We start from the raw sequence: 24,846 nt of genomic DNA, 5'->3' as shown, positions 1-24,846 counted from the left end.
GATGGTGTGGGCTCCGGATCTACTGGTAGGGATGGTGTGTGGTCCGGATCTACTGGTAAGGGTGGTGTGGGGTCCGGATCTACTGGTAAGGATGGTGTGGGGTCCTGATCTACTGGTAAGGGTGGTGTGGGGTCCTGATCTACTGGTGAGGATGGTGTGGGGTCCGGATCTACTGGTAAGGATGGTGTGGGATCCGGATCTACTGGTAAGGATGGGGTGGGCTCCGGATCTACTGGTAAGGATGGTGTGGGGTCCGGATCTACTGGTAAGGATGGTGTGGGGTCCGGATCTACTGGTAAGGATGGTGTGGGTCCGGATCTACTGGTAAGGGTGGTGTGGGGTCCGGATCTACTGGTAAGGATGGTGTGGGCTCTGGATCTACTGGTAGGGATGGTGTGGGCTCCGGATCTACTGGTAGGGATGGTGTGTGGTCCGGATCTACTGGTAAGGATGGTGTGTGGTCCGAATCTACTGGTAGGGATGGTGTGGGTTCCGGATCTACTGGTAAGGATGGTGTGTGGTCCGGATCTACTGGTAAGGATGGTGTGGGGTCCGAATCTACTGGTAGGGATGGTGTGGGTTCCGGATCTACTGGTAAGGATGGTGTGGGCTCCGGATCTACTGGTAAGGATGGTGTGGGGTCCTGATATACTGGTAAGGGTGGTGTGGGGTCCGGATCTACTGGTAAGGATGGTGTGGGGTCCTGATCTACTGGTAAGGGTGGCGTGGGGTCCTGATCTACTGGTGAGGATGGTGTGGGGTCCGGATCTACTGGTAAGGATGGTGTGGGGTCCGGATCTACTGGTAAGGATGGGGTGGGCTCCGGATCTACTGGTAAGGATGGTGTGGGGTCCGGATCTACTGGTAAGGATGGTGTGGGGTCCGGATCTACTGGTAAGGATGGTGTGGGTCCGGATCTACTGGTAAGGGTGGTGTGGGGTCCGGATCTACTGGTAAGGATGGTGTGGGCTCTGGATCTACTGGTGAGGATGGTGTGGGCTCCGGATCTACTGGTAAGGATGGTGTGGGCTCCGGATCTACTGGTAAGGATGGTGAGGGGTCCGGATCTACTGGTAAGGATGGTATGGGGTCCGGAACTACTGGTAAGGATGGTGTGGGGTCCGGAACTACTGGTAAGGATGATGTGGGGTCCGGATCTACTGGTAGGGTTGGTGTGGGGTCCGGATCTACTGGTAAGGATGGTGTGGGCTCCGGATCTACTGGTAGGGTGGTGTGGGCTCCGGATCTACTGGTAAGGGTGGTGTGGGGTCCGGATCTACTGGTAAGGATGGTGTGGGCTCCGGATCTACTGGTAAGGATGGTGTGGGGTCCGGATCTACTGGTAAGGATGGTGGGGGCTCCGGATCTACTGGTAAGGATGGTGTGGGCTCCGGATCTACTGGTAAGGATGGTGTGGGCTCTGGATCTACTGGTAAGGATGGTGTGGGGTCCGGATCTACTGGTAGGGATGGTCTGGGGTCCGGATCTACTGGTAGGGATGGTGTGGGGTCCGGATCTGCTGGTAGGCATGGTGTGGTATCCGGATCTACTGGTAAGGGTGGTGTGGGCTCCGGATCTACTGGTGAGGATGGTGTGGGCTCCGGATCTACTGGTAAGGATGGTGTGGGGTCCGGATCTACTGGTAAAGATGGTGTGGGGTCCGGATCTACTGGTAAGGATGGTGTGGGCTCTGGATCTACTGGTGAGGATGGTGTGGGGTCCGGATCTACTGGTAAGGATGGTGTGGGGTCCGGATCTACTGGTAGGGATGGTGTTGGGTCCGGATCTACTGGTAAGGATGGTGTGGGGTCCGGAACTACTGGTAAGGATGGTGTGGGGTCCGGATCTACTGGTAAGGATGGTGTGGGCTCATATCTACTGGTAGGGATGATGTGGAGTCCGGATCTACTGGTAGGGATGATGTGGGCTCCGGATCCACTGGTAAGGATGGTGTGGGGTCCGGATCTACTGGTAGGGATGGTGTGGCGTCCGGATCTACTGGTAAGGGTGGTGTGGGGTCCGGGTCTACTGGTAGGGATGATGTGGGCTCCGGATCTACTGGTAAGGATGGTGTGGGGTCCGGATCTACTGGTAGGGATGGTGTGGGGTCCGGATCTACTGGTAAGGGTGGTGTGGGGTCCGGATCTACTGGTAGGGATGGTGTGGGGTCCGGATCTACTGGTAAGGGTGGTGTGGGCTCCGGATCTACTGGTAGGGATAGTGTTGGCTCCGGATCTACTGGTAAGGATGGTGTGGGGTCCGGATCTACTTGTAAGGATGGTGTGGGTTCCGGATCCACTGGTAATGATAGTGTGGGCTCCGGATCTACTGGTAGGGATAGTGTTGGCTCCGGATCTACTGGTAATGATAGTGTGGGCTCCGGATCTACTGGTAAGGATGGTGTGGGGTCTGGATCTACTGGTAAGGATGGTGTGGGCTCCGGATCTACTGGTAAGGATAGTGTGGGTTCGGGATCTACTGGTAGGGATGGTGTGGGCTCCGGATCTACTGGTAAGGATGGTGTGGGGTCCGGATCTACTGGTAGGGATGGTGTGTGGTCCGGATCTACTGGTAAGGATGGTGTGTGGTCCGGATCTACTGGTAAGGATGGTGTGGGCTCCGGATCTACTGGTAAGGATGGTGTGGGGTCCGGATCTACTGGTAAGGATGGTGTGGGGTCCGGATCTACTGGTAAGGATGGTGTGGGCTCCGGATCTACTGGTAAGGGTGGTGTGGGGTCCGGATTTACTGGTAAAGATGGTGTGGGCTCCGGATCTACTGGTAAGGATGGTGTGGGGTCCGGATCTACTGGTAAGGATGGTGTGGGCTCCGGATCTACTGGTAAGGATGGTGTGGGCTCCGGATCTACTGGTAAGGATGGTGTGGGCTCTGGATCTACTGGTAAGGATGGTGTGGGGTCCGGATCTACTGGTAGGGATGGTGTGGGGTCCGGATCTACTGGTAGGGATGGTGTGGGGTCCGGATCTGCTGGTAGGCATGGTGTGGTATCCGGATCTACTGGTAAGGGTGGTGTGGGCTCCGGATCTACTGGTGAGGATGGTGTGGGCTCCGGATCTGCTGGTAGGGATGGTGTGGTATCCGGATCTACTGGTAAGGGTGGTGTGGGCTCCGGATCTACTGGTGAGGATGGTGTGGGCTCCGGATCTACTGGTAAGGATGGTGTGGGGTCCGGATCTACTGGTAAAGATGGTGTGGGGTCCGGATCTACTGGTAAGGATGGTGTGGGCTCTGGATCTACTGGTGAGGATGGTGTGGGGTCCGGATCTACTGGTAAGGATGGTGTGGGGTCCGGATCTACTGGTAGGGATGGTGTTGGGTCCGGATCTACTGGTAAGGATGGTGTGGGGTCCGGAACTACTGGTAAGGATGGTGTGGGGTCCGGATCTACTGGTAAGGATGGTGTGGGCTCATATCTACTGGTAGGGATGATGTGGAGTCCGGATCTACTGGTAGGGATGATGTGGGCTCCGGATCTACTGGTAAGGATGGTGTGGGGTCCGGATCTACTGGTAGGGATGGTGTGGCGTCCGGATCTACTGGTAAGGGTGGTGTGGGGTCCGGGTCTACTGGTAGGGATGATGTGGGCTCCGGATCTACTGGTAAGGATGGTGTGGGGTCCGGATCTACTGGTAGGGATGGTGTGGGGTCCGGATCTACTGGTAAGGGTGGTGTGGGGTCCGGATCTACTGGTAGGGATGGTGTGGGGTCCGGATCTACTGGTAAGGGTGGTGTGGGCTCCGGATCTACTGGTAGGGATAGTGTTGGCTCCAGATCTACTGGTAAGGATGGTGTGGGGTCCGGATCTACTTGTAAGGATGGTGTGGGTTCCGGATCCACTGGTAATGATAGTGTGGGCTCCGGATCTACTGGTAGGGATAGTGTTGGCTCCGGATCTACTGGTAATGATAGTGTGGGCTCCCGATCTACTGGTAAGGATGGTGTGGGTCCGGATCTACTGGTAAGGATGGTGTGGGCTCCGGATCTACTGATAAGGATAGTGTGGGTTCGGGATCTACTGGTAGGGATGGTGTGGGCTCCGGATCTACTGGTAAGGATGGTGTGGGGTCCGGATCTACTGGTAAGGGTGGTGTGGGGTCCGGATTTACTGGTAAGGATGGTGTGGGCTCCGGATCTACTGGTAAGGATGGTGTGGGGTCCGGATCTACTGGTAAGGATGGTGTGGGCTCCGGATCTACTGGTAAGGATGGTGTGGGCTCCGGATCTACTGGTAAGGATGGTGTGGGCTCTGGATCTACTGGTAAGGATGGTGTGGGGTCCGGATCTACTGGTAGGGATGGTGTGGGGTCCGGATCTACTGGTAGGGATGGTGTGGGGTCCGGATCTGCTGGTAGGCATGGTGTGGTATCCGGATCTACTGGTAAGGGTGGTGTGGGCTCCGGATCTACTGGTGAGGATGGTGTGGGCTCCGGATCTGCTGGTAGGGATGGTGTGGTATCCGCATCTACTGGTAAGGGTGGTGTGGGCTCCGGATCTACTGGTGAGGATGGTGTGGGCTCCGGATCTACTGGTAAGGATGGTGTGGGGTCCGGATCTACTGGTAAGGATGGTGTGGGGTCCGGATCTACTGGTAAGGATGGTGTGGGCTCTGGATCTACTGGTGAGGATGGTGTGGGGTCCGGATCTACTGGTAAGGATGGTGTGGGGTCCGGATCTACTGGTAGGGATGGTGTTGGGTCCGGATCTACTGGTAAGGATGGTGTGGGGTCCGGAACTACTGGTAAGGATGGTGTGGGGTCCGGATCTACTGGTAAGGATGGTGTGGGCTCATATCTACTGGTAGGGATGATGTGGAGTCCGGATCTACTGGTAGGGATGATGTGGGCTCCGGATCTACTGGTAAGGATGGTGTGGGGTCCGGATCTACTGGTAGGGATGGTGTGGCGTCCGGATCTACTGGTAAGGGTGGTGTGGGGTCCGGGTCTACTGGTAGGGATGATGTGGGCTCCGGATCTACTGGTAAGGATGGTGTGGGGTCCGGATCTACTGGTAGGGATGGTGTGGGGTCCGGATCTACTGGTAAGGGTGGTGTGGGGTCCGGATCTACTGGTAGGGATGGTGTGGGGTCCGGATCTACTGGTAAGGGTGGTGTGGGCTCCGGATCTACTGGTAGGGATAGTGTTGGCTCCGGATCTACTGGTAAGGATGGTGTGGGGTCCGGATCTACTTGTAAGGATGGTGTGGGTTCCGGATCCACTGGTAATGATAGTGTGGGCTCCGGATCTACTGGTAGGGATAGTGTTGGCTCCGGATCTACTGGTAATGATAGTGTGGGCTCCCGATCTACTGGTAAGGATGGTGTGGGTCCGGATCTACTGGTAAGGATGGTGTGGGCTCCGGATCTACTGGTAAGGATAGTGTGGGTTCGGGATCTACTGGTAGGGATGGTGTGGGCTCCGGATCTACTGGTAAGGATGGTGTGGGGTCCGGATCTACTGGTAGGGATGGTGTGTGGTCCGGATCTACTGGTAAGGATGGTGTGTGGTCCGGATCTACTGGTAAGGATGGTGTGGGGTCCGGATCTACTGGTAAGGATGGTGTGGGGTCCGGATCTACTGGTAGGGATGGTGTGGGGTCCGGATCTACTGGTAGGGATGGTGTGTGGTCCGGATCTACTGGTAAGGATGGTGTGGGGTCCGGATCTACTGGTAAGGATGGTGTGGGGTCCGGATCTACTGGTAGGGATGGTGTGGGGTCCGGATCTACTGGTAAGGATGGTGTGGGGTCCGGATCTAGTGGTAAGGGTGGTGTGGGCTCCGGATCTACTGGTAAGGATGGTGTGGGGTCCGGATCTAGTGGTAAGGGTGGTGTGGGCTCCGGATCTACTGGTAAGGATGGTGTGGGGTCCGGATCTACTGGTAGGGATGGTGTGGGGTCCGGATCTACTGGTAAGGATGGTGTGGGGTCCGGATCTAGTGGTAAGGGTGGTGTGGGCTCCGGATCTACTGGTAAGGATGGTGTGGGGTCCGGATCTACTGGTAGGGATGGTGTGGGGTCCTGATCTACTGATAAGGATAGTGTGGGCTCCGGATCTACTGGTAAGGATTGTGTGGGCTCCGGATCTACTGGTAAGGATGATATGGGTTCCGGATCTACTCCCAGTCTGTAGCATGTGAGGCTTTATTTGGATTGACCTGAAGATGTTAAAATGAACCATTGTATGATACAGATTTTGTATCTATTGTTTTTTCTTTAAACATATATATGTATATTACTTAGGAAGCTGTCATCATATGGTTTGATGGATGGCGCGGTCAGCTATCTTGGGATAAGGAAGCAGCAGGTCAGACAGTGGACGAACCTTTCAGAATGGACATTCTTCATGAAGGGGATTCCACGTGGGTATATACTGGGTCCGCTAGTTATTAATGATATATTTTATTTTGTTGAAAGATATCTTAGAGCAAGAGACCACAATTTTAATCGGTTGGTTTAATAGCAATGGGATAAAAGCCAATCCAGACAAGTTTCAGGCGATATGCTTAGGTAAGAGGGGCCTCAATCATTTTAACATTGCCGGCACGAAAATCTTATGTAAACAAAATGTCAAGTTTTTATTTGTAGAAATAGATAATTTACTGAAATTTGATAAACATTCGTCTGAACTGTGTAGAAAGGCCTCAAGACAGCTTGCAGTCCTGAAAAGATTGGGATATCTTTTAAACAAAAGACACAAGAATGCTCAATTACAAATCCTTTGTTTTATCTACAAGTAATTTTGATTATTGTCCCTTGGTATGGCATTTTTGTATTTAGATGTCAACCTAAAAGATAGAGAAGGTCTAGGAAAGAGGCCTTCGTTTTGTTTTTTAATGATTAAACCATCAATTTGGAACAATTACTTTTAATGTCGAATGCTACTTTTTATATATTAGAAGAATAAAATTAATGCCAATTATGGCATGTGAAATTTTTAAAAATTGTGAATGACATCTGATTTTATACAGGATCTTATTAAAGATAGCACCACAGCCTATAATGTTACAGGAGAAGAGACTGAACTGTTGATTTGTCAAGGGTCAACACCACAAGCTACAGCCCGGGTCCTTCAGGTACTGAAAACTACAGAGAGGTCCGCAGGCGGCCCCATGTGTGGGATGGCCTCAGATGTAAAACTTTCTATGTTTGTACCCTTATGTAACTAAACTACCAGCTGGATGTAATGTGATATTTTTCTATGTTACTTTTATTTTTCAATTTTGTTTTAATAGAATATTTTAGTTAATTATGTCTGTAATCTCTATCAATCGTACCGATTACACAGTAGACGCGCACACGTGGTCAATCGTACCGATTACACAGTGGACGTGCACACGTGATCAATCGTACCGATTACACATTAGACGTGCACACGTGATCAATCGTACCGAGTACACAGTAGACGTGCACACGTGGTCAATCGTACCGAGTACACAGTGGACGTGACCACGTGATCAATCGTACCGAGTACACAGTGGACGTGCACACGTGATCAATCGTACCGAGTACACAGTGGACGTGCACACGTGATCAATCGTACCGAGTACACAGTGGACGTGCACACGTGGTCAATCGTACCGATTACACATTAGACGTGCACACGTGATCAATCGTACCGAGTACACAGTGGACGTGCACACGTGGTCAATCGTACCGATTACACATTAGACGTGCACACGTGATCAATCGTACCGAGTACACAGTGGACGTGCACACGTGATCAATCGTACCGAGTACACAGTGGAAGTGACCAACACAGAAGCTGGGCCCTTGGCATGATTTATCACGCTACCAGATACACTTGTAACTGGACTTTTATTATATTGTGTAACTGGATAATTTCTGTGATCATCTTACTACAAAATTGTTTTATAAATGTCCACACGTATCATATGCTAATTATTCAATTATGTCATATGAAATTTATTTGATAATTATCTTTGTCTTTTTCTTAAGTGATCACTTTGTATAAATTTTAGTTAAATTTGCTTGCCGACTGTGATGATGTTGCGTTTAATTGTACAGGTTTAATCCTCTGTTTGTCGATATAGCTCTTGAAGCTGATGTTCTTGTTCTAGATATTCAACTATAAATTTGTAAAGTTTCTTGTATCTGGTATCTTATACTAAATTCCTGTGTGTATGTGGCTTTCTCGAACACAAACTAATTATCTTTTTTATTATTCTGAATGAGGGAAATTACTTCAATTTTACATTTACAGATTCGTGTGTAATGTAGCCATTAGCATTATATTATCATTTGACAACAGAACGGAAGGAAGCATATTCCGGACATTACTATATATATATTTTAAAATTTTACCAATTTTGAAAACCATTCGATTTTGTATATAAGTATCAGTTTGAATAATAACCATTAGATAAAAAAAAAAAAAAGGAAAAAATATATCCGCCCACGTAGGGACTCGAACCCTAGACCCTCAGATTAAAAGTCTGATGCTCTACCGACTGAGCTACGCGGGCTTCTTACCCGTATGTCGATTGTAGTTTAAATATAAATGTCTCACAAAATGTATTGTAGCGTGTCCATATGGTACTTGACCACTTAGTAAGTTTTGTTCCTTATATCGAACAAATATTTATATAAATTAAAGAATTTCCTGGTGCTAATCAGAGATGTGGTACGACGATAAGAGATGTGGTACGACTATAAGAGATGTGGGATGACTATATAACACATGTTCTATGTACACAAGTAGTAGACTTCGCCTCTGAGTAATTACACGATGCACGCAGAAACTGGGGCCCAGACTTTTATATTATTAATCGATTATTGTTAATTAATATTCACCTATATACGATGATGATACGGACTTTTCCAAGGTGTGGTGTTATATAAACACACATTTTCTTGCTGCCGTACAAAAGAGATCCAATACATTTTATATCACTTATCTATAATACTTCATATACAGTATACATTTATAAATTTATCTATTTATTAATTCATTTATTTATTGAATTCACAAGGACGTTATTCATGTAAACTTTAAAAAAAGTTCTTGAATCATAGTTAAAGATACCATTTACACACGTGTTATCCCTATGTAAATTACACTATCTACCTCTACCACTCCAAATCTTAATCTGAATGCCAGGTATATGTAGAAGGCGGGTCAATTATACCTTATGATTTTCTGTAACACGTAATTTAGTCTTATCATGTTACTAATAACCTGCAATGTCAGTTTCAAATTTCCCGGACACTTCTGAATCACTACAGAATGGATGACCTCCTACATATTTATGTAGTTCTATTTAAAACTACCGGGCGCTCCAATGCCCCTCACCTTTAGGTACGGGTGATTCTGAGGACACACATATCATACCCCATTACCACTCCTCAGATGACCGCTAAGACAGTTGTCCTTTTAGTACTGCCTTTGGGCAGTGTGAATGACCCACTGTTTACGTGCCTGTGTAGCCACCTCAGACAGATGGTATCCATAGAGCAAGAATTATATTTCCTTGATATATTTAATATATTAACAATGTAGACAGAGGTACTGTTAGTCTCGACGTACTGTACCCCCCCCCCCCCCCCCCCCCCCCCCCCCACCCTCCCTCCACACCCTAACCGGCCCCTCCTCTCTCCCCGCCCCTGTCATTATATACAGAAATGTTGGGTCACTTGCATTACAGGTAACAACACTTTTATTACATCTACATTTATCTTGAAGCCTCAATATTCAATTATCGATATTATGTCCATTGGGAAGAGAGAGAGAAAAAAAATAAGTAGTCAGATTTTGAGACTAGACTAGTGAGAATGACCACACCAATCTTTGGACCAGACCTGACTAAATTTTGGGACCAAACCAGCGAGACCAGACCAGCGAGACCGGACCAGCGAGACCAGACCAGCGAGACCAGACCAGACCATGTTTTACTGTGTGTCATTTAATGTTTAGAAAACACGTTATAATGTAGACATGAGACTCATTTATGACAGCCTTTTAAACATTACAATATGAGTATCGAACGGTTGTCTGGATATATGTACCACACAGAATGTATTCATGTTGACGAGAGATATAATTTGTCGATCGTTCTTCTATAGTGAATAATTAAAATGTCGACTTAGAAGATGATCTTTGGACGTTGTTTTAATACACGTATACATATTAATGAGGTGTGCTGGATTTTACCTGGATAAACAATAAGTAGTCCCAGGTGTGACAAACAACTGATAATTTATTAAACAAGAAAAATCACGAATTAGCGACAGGTAATCCACATATCCAGTATCCAGTCTCGTTGGAATCTGTATGAATAATTTATAGCGCCGTTATCAGAACTCTGACAATATAGCCGCTCTTCTTACCGGATTTTGAAAGCAATCAGGCAAAGCGTTGTGGGAAGTCCTGACATTACCCATATCAACAGTGAAATGATGCGTGGATGATTGAGGTCGCCTACTGCTGCAAGTGACACGCTGGGATCGGCTTACCACTGGAACTGTTTATAAGGGTAGTAAATAAATAAATAAATAAATAAATAAAAATACGTCGCGTTGTTGTATGTGTTATATTATAGGTTATAACGTAAAGATACCTGTTATAGGTTATACTGTTAAGATACGTGTTATAGGTTATACAGTAAAGATACGTGTTATAGGTTATACAGTAAAGATACGTGTTATAGGTTATACAGTAAAGATACATGTTATAGGTTATACAGTAAAGATACGTGTTATAGGTTATACAGTAAAGATACGTGTTATAGGTTATACAGTAAAGATACGTGTTATAGGTTATACAGTAAAGATACGTGTTATGGGTTATACAGTAAAGATACATGTTATAGGTTATACAGTAAAGATACATGTTATATGTAATACAGTAAAGATATATGTTATAGGTTATACAGTAAAGATACGTGTTATAGGTTATACAGTAAAGATACGTGTTATAGGTTAGACAGTAAAGATACATGTTATAGGTTATACAGTAAAGATACATGTTATAGGTTATACAGTAAAGATACATGTTATAGGTTATACAGTAAAGATACGTGTTATAGGTTATACAGTAAAGATACGTGTTATAGGTTATACAGTAAAGATACATGTTATCGGTTATACAGTAACGATACGTGTTATATATAGGTTATACAGTAAAGATACATGTTATAGGTTATACAGTAAAGATACATGTCTGTAGTCATGTATAACATCGTGTGTTTGGAAACAAAACCTTACACGCACAAAGAGAAGCGTAGTTATTGTTACATTGTCCTGCCTGTAAATCCGTCGTACTTATCCACCGGAAGTTGTCAGTGTGGGACAAGCGATATGGCATGTTATTGTTCCTATTGTTATAATAACAATTTCAGGATATCTACACGTGAAACAAAGAAATATGTATCGACTTCCTGCTTACGAAGATGAGCCCAAGATACATATCATATAGATGTGTACTTATCGTTAACAACAGTAAGGAAGGAAAACTGAACAAACTTCCCATACTCTGTAATGACAAAGAAATCGTATACTCCATGCTGCTGTTGTACAAACTTATACGAGGAAAACTCAACAAAAAATCTTAGACTTTCCTACATTCGATCTTTTTGGTATGTCATTAATTAATGTTCCAATGAAAACTGTGACGTAATAAGTCATCCCAATATGACGTCCGTTGCTCGTGGCAAAAATCCCGCTTATTTTTTTCCTGATAATTCGGTAGTTATAACAGTTTAATTAAATATCTGGATTGAATTAAAGTTCATGCCGAAGCGACACCCAGACAGAATGGAAAGCAATATGACATGCTCACCAGCGGAACATGCATTACTAGTATTAGGGAGCAATTTGTCAACCGTCTTCGATGTTGTGTTTACCGTGTGTTAGAAAAAAACCCAGAATGCGCATGTATAGGTGAAAGTGTAAGAATCGTTGCTTGTAAATTAAGTATTACTTAAACACGCTAATTAAACATATCGACAGTTGTTCAAAGGGAGTTCCATACGACTTATATAAACAAATATTTCATGGCTATTAGAAACCTCAATTGCCTATTTAATATGAATTTATCAACGATGTATTCGAAGTCGTTTTTTACATAACAAATCGGCGGGACGTAAGATATCTACTTCGGGTGAACAGGTCAACCAGATGTAATATTAATTTAGTGGTGATATTACATAATGGTCTCAGTGAGGTTAGAGCGAGTCCACCTGATACGGAAACGTCAATCATAAACGCCTAGGTAATAAATCTGGTCAAGGAGGGATAGTTTTATTTTGAATAGTCCAGTTGTGGTCAACTTAGGTCGATATCGGATCCGGACCTATGAGGTCAAAGATCTTGGTCAGTATACTGCATAAATCGTTAGGGTTTTTACAGATTTAGTACGTATTTTATGTGACTGTTTCTCGGTCGGCGGACTTTATAATAACTGTATAGCTCTCTACATGCTTGGCCGAGTTTTCCCGGTAACCTGCAATACGAAATTCATATAATCTTCTAAGTCAATGTTAACAAATGGACTTATTAATTTTCTATTAAGCTGTATAGTCAGTTTTTTACTGTCATAGCATAGGAGACGTAACGGGCAGCCAGTATCGGTTACCTTAGGATGAACATATTGATAATTTGTCAACCGTATACCTTATATGTAGGTCTATCAATAAATGATTATACAATCAGTAGATCGCGCGCATTACGTAGCACATTAGCTGACCTTGGGTGTATTTTTACCGTATTCCCAGGGACATTTAGGCTTTACATCACATCTACTCTCGTTGACTAATCATTTTCTATCCGCGTGTACCTGCACAATAAAAACGGCACATTACCATCTCCCTTCATCTGATATTCTTATAAATAACCTATTTTTCTTAGAGAAATCAATCTTGATTTCAAAGCATTATTGGATAAAGGAAATTAATATGTTTTAAAAGTCGGCTATTGAACCCCTGGGAGAACTCCAAGGGTCAATATGATACCGCTGTAAGACTGTAGTAAGGAGGCAATCGTGTTTGTATTTCCAAACGCTCGGGAGACCTGCTGTGTTAGCGTGTCTGGTAGACGTTTGAAAAGCAATTTGAACGTAATGTCAAAATACACGTGGGAATGAATGTGGTATTGATTGATGGAAGCCGGGTTTGTTAATTTGTTATTGTTGTACAGCCACGATCTTTATAGATATATACGGCGGGGAATACAACAGATCACACTCAACAATTATATACACGGATACATTGTCAGAAGTATAACAATAGTATACTTATTAATGTATACCCTATATAACACCACATGTAGCACTATAACTACATCACTGTATATAAATATACAAATATTTACAATCAAAACAGTATATTATAAGAAAATAAAAATTGTATTGTAAATGCATGGTATGGATGACTTCAAAGCGAATGTGCGTGTCGAATTCTGCTTTAGCCGGCATTGTTTAATAAATTTAAATAATTGTATCTTTATGCAACGGTATATACTGTAGGATTTAAAAAAAAATCATAACTATTACAGTAAATTTGTGCAAATTGGCGAAGACTCCTCAACATACAATTATGTAACACATATGGTCATTCATAAACAATCACATAATCCACTTAAATAAAGAGATAATCGCCTTAAAGTTCATATTAAGTTACCCCACCCTAGAGGAATGTCCGTCGGTACTGCGTAAAGAGGCCTAATGATCCCGTATCATAACCCTTCTGTAGATGAGTCAATCTCGTGTGTGATCGACGGATTGTTGCACGCTACGTCCCTGATCTTATGATCCTACCATGATCTCGAGTATGACACCTAGGATAGCTCAGATAAGCTGGCAACTCTTTTCATCTTTCCACTTGCGATTGGAAACTTTCGTAACCGGAAGTCATTCCCTTTTTACGTAGCTATGGAAGCAAGCAAACAAACGCAAGATAACCGATATCCTATATAAAAATATGTCGTGAGATATAGGATCAATTATCAGAGAAAAATAACACTTTGACGTCAAACTTAACAGACAAAATCACACGGTATCGATCAAGTGATCAGAATGATTGTCATGGAGTTATTCCGGACAACAACGAAGATTATCATTTTGGAGGGCTTTCTCAACTCAATTTCAGCATTTTGGTATGTTTTGCTGACAAAATCTTGTCAAATATTTAAACTGCACACTGAAAGGTGAGGGAGCATGTGCATCAGGTTTGAAAAAAAATTGACGGATTGATCAACACTAAATGTTTTACCAAGAAAAGTGATGTCGTAAAATTCTTACATAACGTACCCATTGTTACATTACGTACCCATTGTTACATAACATACCCATGGTTACATAACGTACCCATTGTTACATAACGTACCCATTGTTACATAACGTACCCATTGTTACATTACGTACCCATGGTTACATCACGTACCCATGGTTACATAACATACCCATGGTTACATAACATACCCATGGTTACATCACGTACCCATGGTTACATTACATACCCATGGTTACATTACGTACCCATGGTTACATAACGTACCCATGGTTACATTACGTACCCATGGTTACATAACATACCAATTGCTACATTACGTACCTATGGTTACATAACGTACCCATTGTTACATTACGTACCCATTGTTACATAACGTACCTATGGTTACATTACGTGCCTATGGTTACATTACATACCCATTGTTACATTACGTACCCATTGTTACATTACGTACCTATGGTTACATTACATACCCATGGTTACATAACGTACCTATGGTTACATTACGTACCCATGGTTACATAACGTACCTATGGTTACATTACGTACCTATGGTTACATTACGTACCCATGGTTACATAACATACCCATGGTTACATTACGTACCCATGGTTATATTACGTACCTATGGTTACATTACGTACCCATTGTTACATTACGTACCCATGGTTACATTACGTTCCTATGGTTACATTACATAACTATGGTTACATAATGTACCCATGGTTACATTACGTATATATGGTTACATAACGTACCTATGGTTACATTACGTACCTATGGTTACATTACATACCTATGGTTACATAACGTACCTATGGTTACATTACGTATCTATGGTTACATTACATACCTATGGTTACAAAACGTACCTATGGTTACATTACGTACCCATGGTTACATTACATACCCATGGTTACATTACGTACCCATGGTTACATTACGTACCCATGGTTACATTACATACCCATGGTTACATTACGTACCTATGGTTACATTACGTACCCATGGTTACATTACGTACCCATGGTTACATTACGTACCCATAGTTACATTACGTACCCATAGTTACATTACATACCCATGGCTACATAACGTACCCATGATTACCTTACGTACCTATGGTTACATAACATACACATGGTGACATTACGTACCTATGGTTACATTACGTAATTGAGTGATTTAAGTAATGATGGCATCAGGTGTTGTCACGTTGATAATTTCTTATATATCACTGGTAAAAAGGGCAGTGAAAAAAGAATGTGTTTTGAGTGTCTGGACTACAGCTGATCTGGGAAAAGATCTCAATCAATGATAACAGTCTTCCTACCCCAAGATACTCTTCATATCCCGCACAATCTAAACGTGGCTTTAAACCCAGATTAGACGGCGGAACCACTGCGAAATCGACGGACATAAAAAAACCAGATGTCATAAATCTTACACATTAAACGCGTTACATTTCCTTGGTTGTTTCTATAAAAGCAAACATTTAAAATATTTCCACCTGCTTTTTTGTCAGCATGCAATGCATATCCAAGATTGGCTTTTATCGCTAGACTGACTGTAGTGTTAGTTCAGGCCCCGAAGGTCATATTCCGTGCTCCTGTAAAGCACGCCAGGACGATTACATTTTAACATGTATTTGGTACTTCGTAAAAATCATATTAGAAATAGATTCGAGGTAGTCTCGCGCAATTTAGAACAAATTTTATCCACTTTAAGTGGAGAGCCTGCAACACCGAGTTCCTATTTCCTTTTAAGTTCATTCCATCTATGTCTTCCTTTATTACAGGTCCATTTTGTAATTCGGTTACACCATCATGTTTTCTTGTGTTTGTGTGAGCGTGAAGTGAACCACAATACATGTTATCTAATTTAAAGCACATACCGGCAGGAATGATAGCGACATCGTCAGGATCGTTAGGGTTATGGGAAGAGGAGTGAGAGGACGGGTAGAGGTGAAAGGGACGTAGAGAAGGGAGGAGGGGACGAGGGTGGGACGGGGAGAATGGAAGTTGACGTAGAGAGAGGGGCGGGTAAGGAGGAGGAGAGTAGAGGGGTAGGTGGAGCGGAGAGAGGGGATGGGGACGAGGAGAAAGGAGGTAATGAAAAGGGATACGCGAGAGGGGGAAGGGAAGAAAGGACAGGGAGAATACAGGGGGACGTGGAGAGAGGAGGAGAGAATAAGAGGGGCGGGGAAATTCGAGAGGCGTAATAAAAAGTGGTAAGACGAGAGGGGAGCTAGGAGAGCGGAGGAGAGTAAAGGGTGATGGAGAGGAGGACGGGGAGAGGAAGATGTGGAGAGGAGGACGGGGAGAGGAAGACGGGGAGAGGAAGAAGGCAGAGCTGGACGGGGAAGGTAGAGTGGAGAAGGTTAGTTAAGAGGGATTGAGGAGAGAGGGACTTGGGATGTAAAAAATAATAATGTGGGTGGGGGCATATTAACGAGAGGATAGTGACAGACATTCACACGTGAGGGGCCGGAGGAGGATAGTGACATAGATGTGTACAAGTGAGGGGCCAGAGGAGGATAGTGATATAGACATGTCAGGTGAGGGGCCAGAGGAGGATAGTGATATAGACATGTACAGGTGAGGGGCCAGAGGGGGATAGTGATATAGACATGTACAGGTGAGGGGCTAGAGGAGGATAGTGATATAGACATGTACAGGTGAGGGGCCAGAGGAGGATAGTGATATAGACATGTACAGGTGAGGGGCCAGAGGAGGATAGTGATATAGACATTTACAGGTGAGGGGCCAGAGGAGGATAGTGATATAGACATGTACAGGTGGGGGGCTAAAGGAGGAGAGTGATATAGACATGTACAGGTGAGGGGCCAGAGGAGGATAGTGATATAGACATGTACAGGTGGGGGGCCAGAGGAGGATAGTGATATAGACATGTACAGGTGGGGGGCCAGAGGAGGATAGTGATATAGACATGTACAGGTGAGGGGCCAGAGGAGGATAGTGATATAGACATTTACAGGTGAGGGGCCAGAGGAGGATAGTGATATAGACATGTACAGGTGAGGGGCCAGAGGAGGATAGTGATATAGACATTTACAAGTGAGGGGCCAGAGGAGGATAGTGATATAGACATGTACAGGTGGGGGGCTAAAGGAGGAGAGTGATATAGACATGTACAGGTGAGGGGCCAGAGGAGGATAGTGATATAGACATGTACAGGTGGGGGGCCAGAGGAGGATAGTGATATAGACATGTACAGGTGGGGGGCCAGAGGAGGATAGTGATATAGACATGTACAGGTGAGGGGCCAGAGGAGGATAGTGATATAGACATTTACAGGTGAGGGGCCAGAGGAGGATAGTGATATAGACATGTACAGGTGAGGGGCCAGAGGAGGATAGTGATATAGACATTTACAGGTGAGGGGCTAGAGGAGGATAGTGATATAGACATATACAGGTGGGGGGCCAGAGGAGGATAGTGATATAGACATGTACAGGTGGGGGGCTAGAGGAGGATAGTGATATAGACATTTACAGGTGAGGGGCCAGAGGAGGATAGTGATATAGACATTTACAGGTGAGGGGCCAGAGGAGGAGAGTGATATAGACATGTACAGGTGAGGGACCAGGGGAGGATAGTGACATAGACATATATAGGTGGGGGGCCAGAGGAGGATAGTGATATAGACATGTACAGGTGGGGGGCTAGAGGAGGAGAGTGATATAGACATGTACAGGTGAGGGGACAGAGGAGGATAGTGATATAGACATGTACAGGTGAGGGGACAGAGGAGGATAGTGATATAGACATTTACAGGTGAGGGGCCAGAGGAGGATAGTGATATAGACATTTACAGGTGAGGGGCCAGAGGAGGATAGTGATATAGACATGTACAGGTGAGGGGCCAGAGGAGGATAGTGATATAGACATGTACAGGTGAGGGGCCAGAGGAGGATAGTGATATAGACATGTACAGGTGAGGGGCCAGAGGAGGATAGTGATATAGACATGTACAGGTGAGGGGCCAGAGGAGGATAGTGATATAGACATGTACAGGTGAGGGGACAGAGGAGGATAGTGTAAAAGTGTAAAAGGAATGGGTAAAGGGGTTTATAGGCAAAGGCTTGTACAAAGGATGAGGCAAGAAAGGAACGCAAGTAAACGAGTCAGTGATGTGGGTCGGGAGGGGGGGGGGGGGGGGGGGGGGGGGGTTAGGAAGAGGAAGCGCCACAAGGTGTTAGTATATAAAAGAGGAAGGAGGAGTAGAATGGATGACGAAGGATATATCAGTCTAGATCAAGAGAGAAGACTGCACATTTCATTAACACCTAATGAACGAACACGTGGTTTGAATTATACGGATTCAATGTCGAACAAAGTCTCGGGGCAGGCATAACGTACTACTGAGCCGAACAAAGTAGTTAATGACCGTTTAGAATGAAGATGATGTTTACCCCGGAAAGTAATGAATACCTTTAAATCTTAGGTAAACGCTTTTAACGATTTTCATTTTAATACCATAGACAGTTTTGGGATTTTAGAATGTGACAAAATATCTAAAAATGTACCCAAGTCAGCAACAAAGCACAGAAGTAAGAAAGAAAGCGTAGGCGCTGCCAGTCATATATGTTACATAATCTGACACTGACATATATCCCCTCCCGAGATCACGACGTGGTATATTATACACTGGCCTCGTATACATCCCCCTCCCCCCTCCCGAGATCACGACGTGGTATATTATACACTGGCCTCGTATACATCCCCCTCCCCCCTCCCGAGATCACGACGTGGTATATTATACAGTCGACTTGTTTATATCCCCCTCCCGAGATCACGATGTGGTATATTATACAGTCGACTTGTTTATATCCCCCTCCCGAGATCACGATGTGGTATATTATACACTGGACTCGTATATATCCCCCTCCCGAGATCACGACGTGGTATATTATACACTGGACTCGTTTATATCCCCCTCCCGAGATCACGACGTGGTATATTATACACTAGACTCGTTTATATCCCCCTCCCGAGATCACGATGTGGTATATTATACACTGGACTCGTATATATCCCCCTCCCGAGATCACGATGTGGTATATTATACACTGGACTCGTTTATATCCCCCTCCCGAGATCACGATGTGGTATATTATACACATCAACTACACGTGTCCGCCTGCTCCCCTGTGTCCCAGTATTCAATATACAATGTATGAACACATTTTATTGAGCCACAAACAATATCGGTACTAAGTGAATATTATATAAATAACCAGCTATTTGATAGTAATAGCCGTGGTACAGTCAGCCGACAGTAATGTTTAATAGTAATAGCCGTGGTACAGTCGGTCGACAGTAATGTTTAATAGTAATAGCCCTGGTACAGTCGGCCGACAGTAATGTTTAATAGTAATAGCCCTGGTACAGTCGGCCGACAGTAATGTTTAATAGTAATAGCCGTGGTACAGTCGGCCGACAGTAATGTTTAATAGTAATAGCCGTGGTACAGTCGGCCGACAGTAATGTTTAATAGTAATAGCCGTGGTACAGTCGGCCGACAGTAATGTTTAATAGTAATAGCCGTGGTACAGTCGGCCGACAGTAATGTTTAATAGTAATAGCCGTGGTACAGTCGGCCGACAGTAATGTTTAATAGTAATAGCCGTGGTACAGTCGGCGACAGTCTGTTAATGTATGCCGTGGTACAGTCGGCCGACAGTAATGTTTAATAGTAATAGCCGTGGTACAGTCGGCCGACAGTAATGTTTAATAGTAATAGCCGTGGTACAGTCGGCCGACAGTAATGTTTAATAGTAATAGCCGTGGTACAGTCGGTCGACAGTAATGTTTGATAGTAATAGCCGTGGTACAGTCGGCCGACAGTAATGTTTGATAGTAATAGCCCTGGTACAGTCGGCCGACAGTAATGTTTGATAGTAATAGCCGTGGTACAGTCGGCCGACAGTAATGTTTAATAGTAATAGCCGTGGTACAGTCGGCCGACAGTAATGTTTAATAGTAATAGCCGTGGTACAGTCGGCCGACAGTAATGTTTGATAGTAATAGCCGTGGTACAGTCGGCCGACAGTAATGTTTGATAGTAATAGCCCTGGTACAGTCGGCCGACAGTAATGTTTGATAGTAATAGCCGTGGTACAGTCGGCCGACAGTAATGTTTAATAGTAATAGCCGTGGTACAGTCGGCCGACAGTAATGTTTAATAGTAATAGCCGTGGTACAGTCGGCCGACAGTAATGTTTAATAGTAATAGCCGTGGTACAGTCGGCCGACAGTAATGTTTAATAGTAATAGCCGTGGTACAGTCGGCCGACAGTAATGTTTAATAGTAATAGCCCTGGTACAGTCGGCCGACAGTAATGTTTAATAGTAATAGCCGTGGTACAGTCGGCCGACAGTAATGTTTAATAGTAATAGCCGTGGTACAGTCAGCCGACAGTAATGTTAAATAGTAATAGCCGTGGTACAGTCGGCCGACAGTAATGTTTAATAGTAATAGCCGTGGTACAGTCGGTCGACAGTAATGTTTAATAGTAATAGCCGTGGTACAGTCGGCCGACAATAATGTTTAATAGTAATAGCCGTGGTACAGTCGGCCGACAGTAATGTTCTGGTTCTTATGTATCAAAAAATTTGTAAAGTACGGAACCAGAAGATGAGAGGGGTTGGTAAGGATGTGGTATATATCGAAGGTTGGTGGCCGGTTAGGGCCACCTCGTAACCTCGCGATCTCGCTACCTCGACTTATGTCGAGATGTCGAGATTGCGAGGTCGCGAGATTACGAGGTCGCCCTAATCGGCCACCATATTAAACTAAAAGATTCTCACAAACATAACACATTAACATTTTTTATTCAAACTAAATACATTTTGTATCACGGTTTTACACCAGATTTTATGCAACACTAGCTTACTTTGTATCAAAGATGATATCGAAACAAGTAGGTCAAATAATTGATATGACGTCATGAAATTGACAATGTAGTGTAAAATAACTCCATACCACGTACGGCCCGTCACTCCAATCAAACGCGTTACAGCCAATGACTTGTGTATTTATTTAGCTTTCTCTGGACGGAGTTAATTTGTTCAACATATTCATGAGTTTGTTATATTAATACACTGTACATGTGTGAGGTTAAGTGTGACCTCGCCAACGACATGCTGCCCGTCACTTTAAGGGTATTATGACAATCTCAATGTCATTGTCCCTAGCTGGTGATATCAAATCTGAAAAAGGTAGTCCTGGGCATAATCTTCTCCCGATACATTCCATCTGTCCTCAAGTTTGTTCGTAGTAATAAACTAACTGCCGATATTCCATTCCAGCAGAGAATCAGTTAGAGATTTGTAGCTTATTAACACTGAATGCATTATTGAACAATCCTGAAGCGTACCTACATACATACAGGTTTACAAGTAGTAACGGACTTTCGCTCTAATTAGGGCATTAAACTTCAAACAAACAAAAGGAAAATTATTTATTTACAAACCGTCTAAATGTCCATTAGTAACTTTGACGAATGATTAGATGATAAACGTAGTTTTCGATTCGTTTTACACGGCAAATGTGTCAGTTGGAGCACGTTGTAATTCATACAAGAAAAACGGGATATCTACCGAAGTATCGACCATTGTCTCTACCATTGTCTCTACCGGGGTCTCTACCGGGGTCTCTACCGGGGTCTCTACCGGGGTATCTACCGGGGTCTCTACCGGGGTCTCTACCGGGGTATCTACCGGTGTCTCTACCGGGGTCTCTACCGTGGTCTCTACCGGTGTCTCTACCGTGGTCTCTACCGGGGTCTCTACCGGAGTCTCTACCGTGGTCTCTACCGGGGTCTCTACCGGGGTATCTACCGGTGTCTCTACCGGGGTCTCTACCATGGTATCTACCGGGGTCTCTACCGGGTCTCTACCGGGGTCTCTACCGGGGTCTCTACCGGTGTCTCTACCATGGTATCTACCGGGGTCTCTACCGGGGTCTCTACCGTGGTCTCTACCGGGGTCTCTACCGGGGTCTCTACCGGGGTATCTACCGGTGTCTCTACCGGGGTCTCTACCATGGTATCTACCGGGGTCTCTACCGGGTCTCTACCGGTGTCTCTACCGGGGTATCTACCGGTGTCTCTACCGGTGTCTCTACCGGTGTCTCTACCGGTGTCTCTACCGGGGTCTCTACCGGGGTCTCTACCGGGGTCTCTACCGGGGTCTCTACCGATGTTTCTACCGTGGTCTCTAACCGGGGTCTCTACCGGGGCTCTTTACCGGGGTCTCTACCGGTGTCTCTACCGGTGATGTCTCTACCGGGGTCTCTACCGGGGTCTCTACCGTGGTCTCTACCGGGGTCTTGTACCGGGGTCTCTAACCGGTGTCTCTACCGGGTTCTCTACCGGTGTCTCTACCATGGTACCTACCGGGGTCTCCTACCGGGGTATCTACCGTTGTCTTCTACCGGGTCTCTACAGGGTCTCTCCCGGGGGTCCTCTACCGGGGTCTCTACCGGTGTCTCTACCATGGTAACTACCGGGGTATCTACCGGTGTCTCTACCGGGGTCTCTCCCGGGGTCTCTACCGGGGGTCTCTACCGGGGTCTCTACCGGGGTCTCTACCGGTGTCTCTACCATGGTATCTACCGGGGGTCTCTACCGGGTCTCTACCGGGGTCTCTACCGGTGTCTCTACCATGGTAACTACCGGGGTATCTACCGGTGTCTCTACCGGGGTCTCTACCGGGGTCTCTCCCGGGGTCTCTACCGGTGTCTCTACCGGGGTCTCTACCGGGGTCTCTACCGGGGTCTCTACCGATGTTTCTACCGTGGTCTCTACCGGGGTCTCTACCGGGGTATCTACCGGGATCTCTACCGGTGTCTCTACCGGGGTCTCTACCGGGGTCTCTACCGGGGTCTCTACCGTGGTCTCTACCGGGGTCTCTACCGGTGTCTCTACCGGTGTCTCTACCGGGGTCTCTACCGGGGTCTCTACCATGGTAACTACCGGGGTATCTACCGGTGTCTCTACCATGGTAACTACCGGGGTATCTACCGGTGTCTCTACCGGGGTCTCTACCGGGGTCTCTACCGGGGTCTCTACCGATGTTTCTACCGTGGTCTCTACCGGGGTCTCTACCGGGGTATCTACCGGGATCTCTACCGGTGTCTCTACCGGGGTCTCTACCGGGGTCTCTACCGGGGTCTCTACCGGGGTCTCTACCGGGGTCTCTACCGATGTTTCTACCGTGGTCTCTACCGGGGTCTCTACCGGTGTCTCTACCGTGGTCTCTACCGGGGTCTCTACCGGTGTCTCTACCGGTGTCTCTACCGGGGTCTCTACCGGGGTCTCTACCGGGGTCTCTACCGGTGTCTCTACCGGTGTCTCTACCGGTGTCTCTACCGGGGTCTCTACCGGGGTCTCTACCGGGGTCTCTACCGTGGTCTCTACCGGGGTCTCTACCGGGGTCTCTACCGGTGTCTCTACCGGGGTCTCTACCGGGTCTCTACCGGGGTCTCTACCGGGGTCTCTACCGGGTCTCTACCGGGGTTCTACCGTGGTCTCTACCGGGGTCTCTACCGGGGTCTCTACCGGTGTCTCTACCGGGGTCTCTACCGGGGTCTCTACCGGGGTCTCTACCGGGGTCTCTACCGGTGTCTCTACCGGGGTCTCTACCGGGGTCTCTACCGGGGTCTCTACCGGTGTCTCTACCGGGGTCTCTACCGGGGTCTCTACCGGGGTCTCTACCGGAGTCTCTACCGGGGTATCTACCTGGGTCTCTATCGGTTTCTCTACCGGGGTCTCTATCGGTTTCTCTACCGGGGTCTCTACCGATGTCTCTACCGGGATCTCTACCGGTGTCTCTACCGGGGTTCTACCGTGGTCTCTACCGGTGTCTCTACCGGGGTCTCTACCGTGGTCTCTACCGGGGTTTATACAGGTGTCTCTACCGGGGTCTCTACCGGGGTCTCTACCGGGGTCTCTACCGGGGTCTCTACCGGGGTCTCTACCGGGGTCTCTACCGTGGTCTCTACCGGTGTCTCTACCGTGGTCTCTACCGGGGTTTATACAGGGGTCTCTACCGGGGTCTCTACCGGGGTCTCTACCGGGGTCTCTACCGTGGTCTCTACCGGGGTCTCTACCGGGGTGTCTCCCGGATTCTCTAAAATATTGAGATATCTATGGTATATGTATAACCACAGGGATTCGGAAGTTCCTGTGTGCATAACCATGTCATCTTTGTATCATTACACGTGATGTATGTATAACCATGTGATCTCTGTATTATTACACGTGATGTATGTATAACCATGTGATCTCTGTATTATTACACGTGATGTATGTATAACCATGTGATCTCTGTATTATTACACGTGATGTATGTATAACCATGTGATATCTGTATCATTACACGTGATGTATGTATAACCATGTGGTTTCTGTATCATCACGTGATCATTTTCCCCAACATTGTGACGAGTCGAACTCACTCCGGGTTTGATACTTTTCGTTGACCGTGATTGACCACCGTCAAGTGCCAAGCTTATCACTGACAGACTGAAACGAAGGGAAATAACTGATAGATCACAA

At 46.1% G+C, this 24,846-nt stretch overlaps 1 protein-coding gene and 1 non-coding gene across 2 annotated transcripts; both read right to left on the bottom strand.

Moving 5' to 3' along the window:
• Positions 1-1,846: 1,846 nt before the first annotated feature.
• LOC117322777 (cell surface glycoprotein 1-like) lies at positions 1,847-23,289 on the bottom strand. The gene is made up of 4 exons (XM_033877716.1): positions 22,975-23,289; positions 22,354-22,517; positions 2,870-3,947; positions 1,847-2,437 (listed from the first exon to the last, which is right to left on the bottom strand). The coding sequence occupies exons 1-4, from the start codon at positions 23,287-23,289 to the stop codon at positions 1,847-1,849; spliced, it is 2,148 nt and encodes a 715-aa protein (XP_033733607.1).
• On the bottom strand, positions 8,429-8,501 carry Trnak-uuu. The gene has a single exon. It is a non-coding gene; the product is annotated as a tRNA-Lys (tRNA).
• Positions 23,290-24,846: the final 1,557 nt, after the last annotated feature.

Source organism: Pecten maximus, chromosome 3, assembly GCF_902652985.1.
Source record: "Pecten maximus chromosome 3, xPecMax1.1, whole genome shotgun sequence".
Classification (NCBI taxonomy): Eukaryota; Metazoa; Mollusca; class Bivalvia; order Pectinida; family Pectinidae; genus Pecten; species Pecten maximus.
The sequence above is the reverse complement of the archived record's forward strand: the minus strand, read 5'-3'. Positions and strand labels throughout refer to the sequence as shown.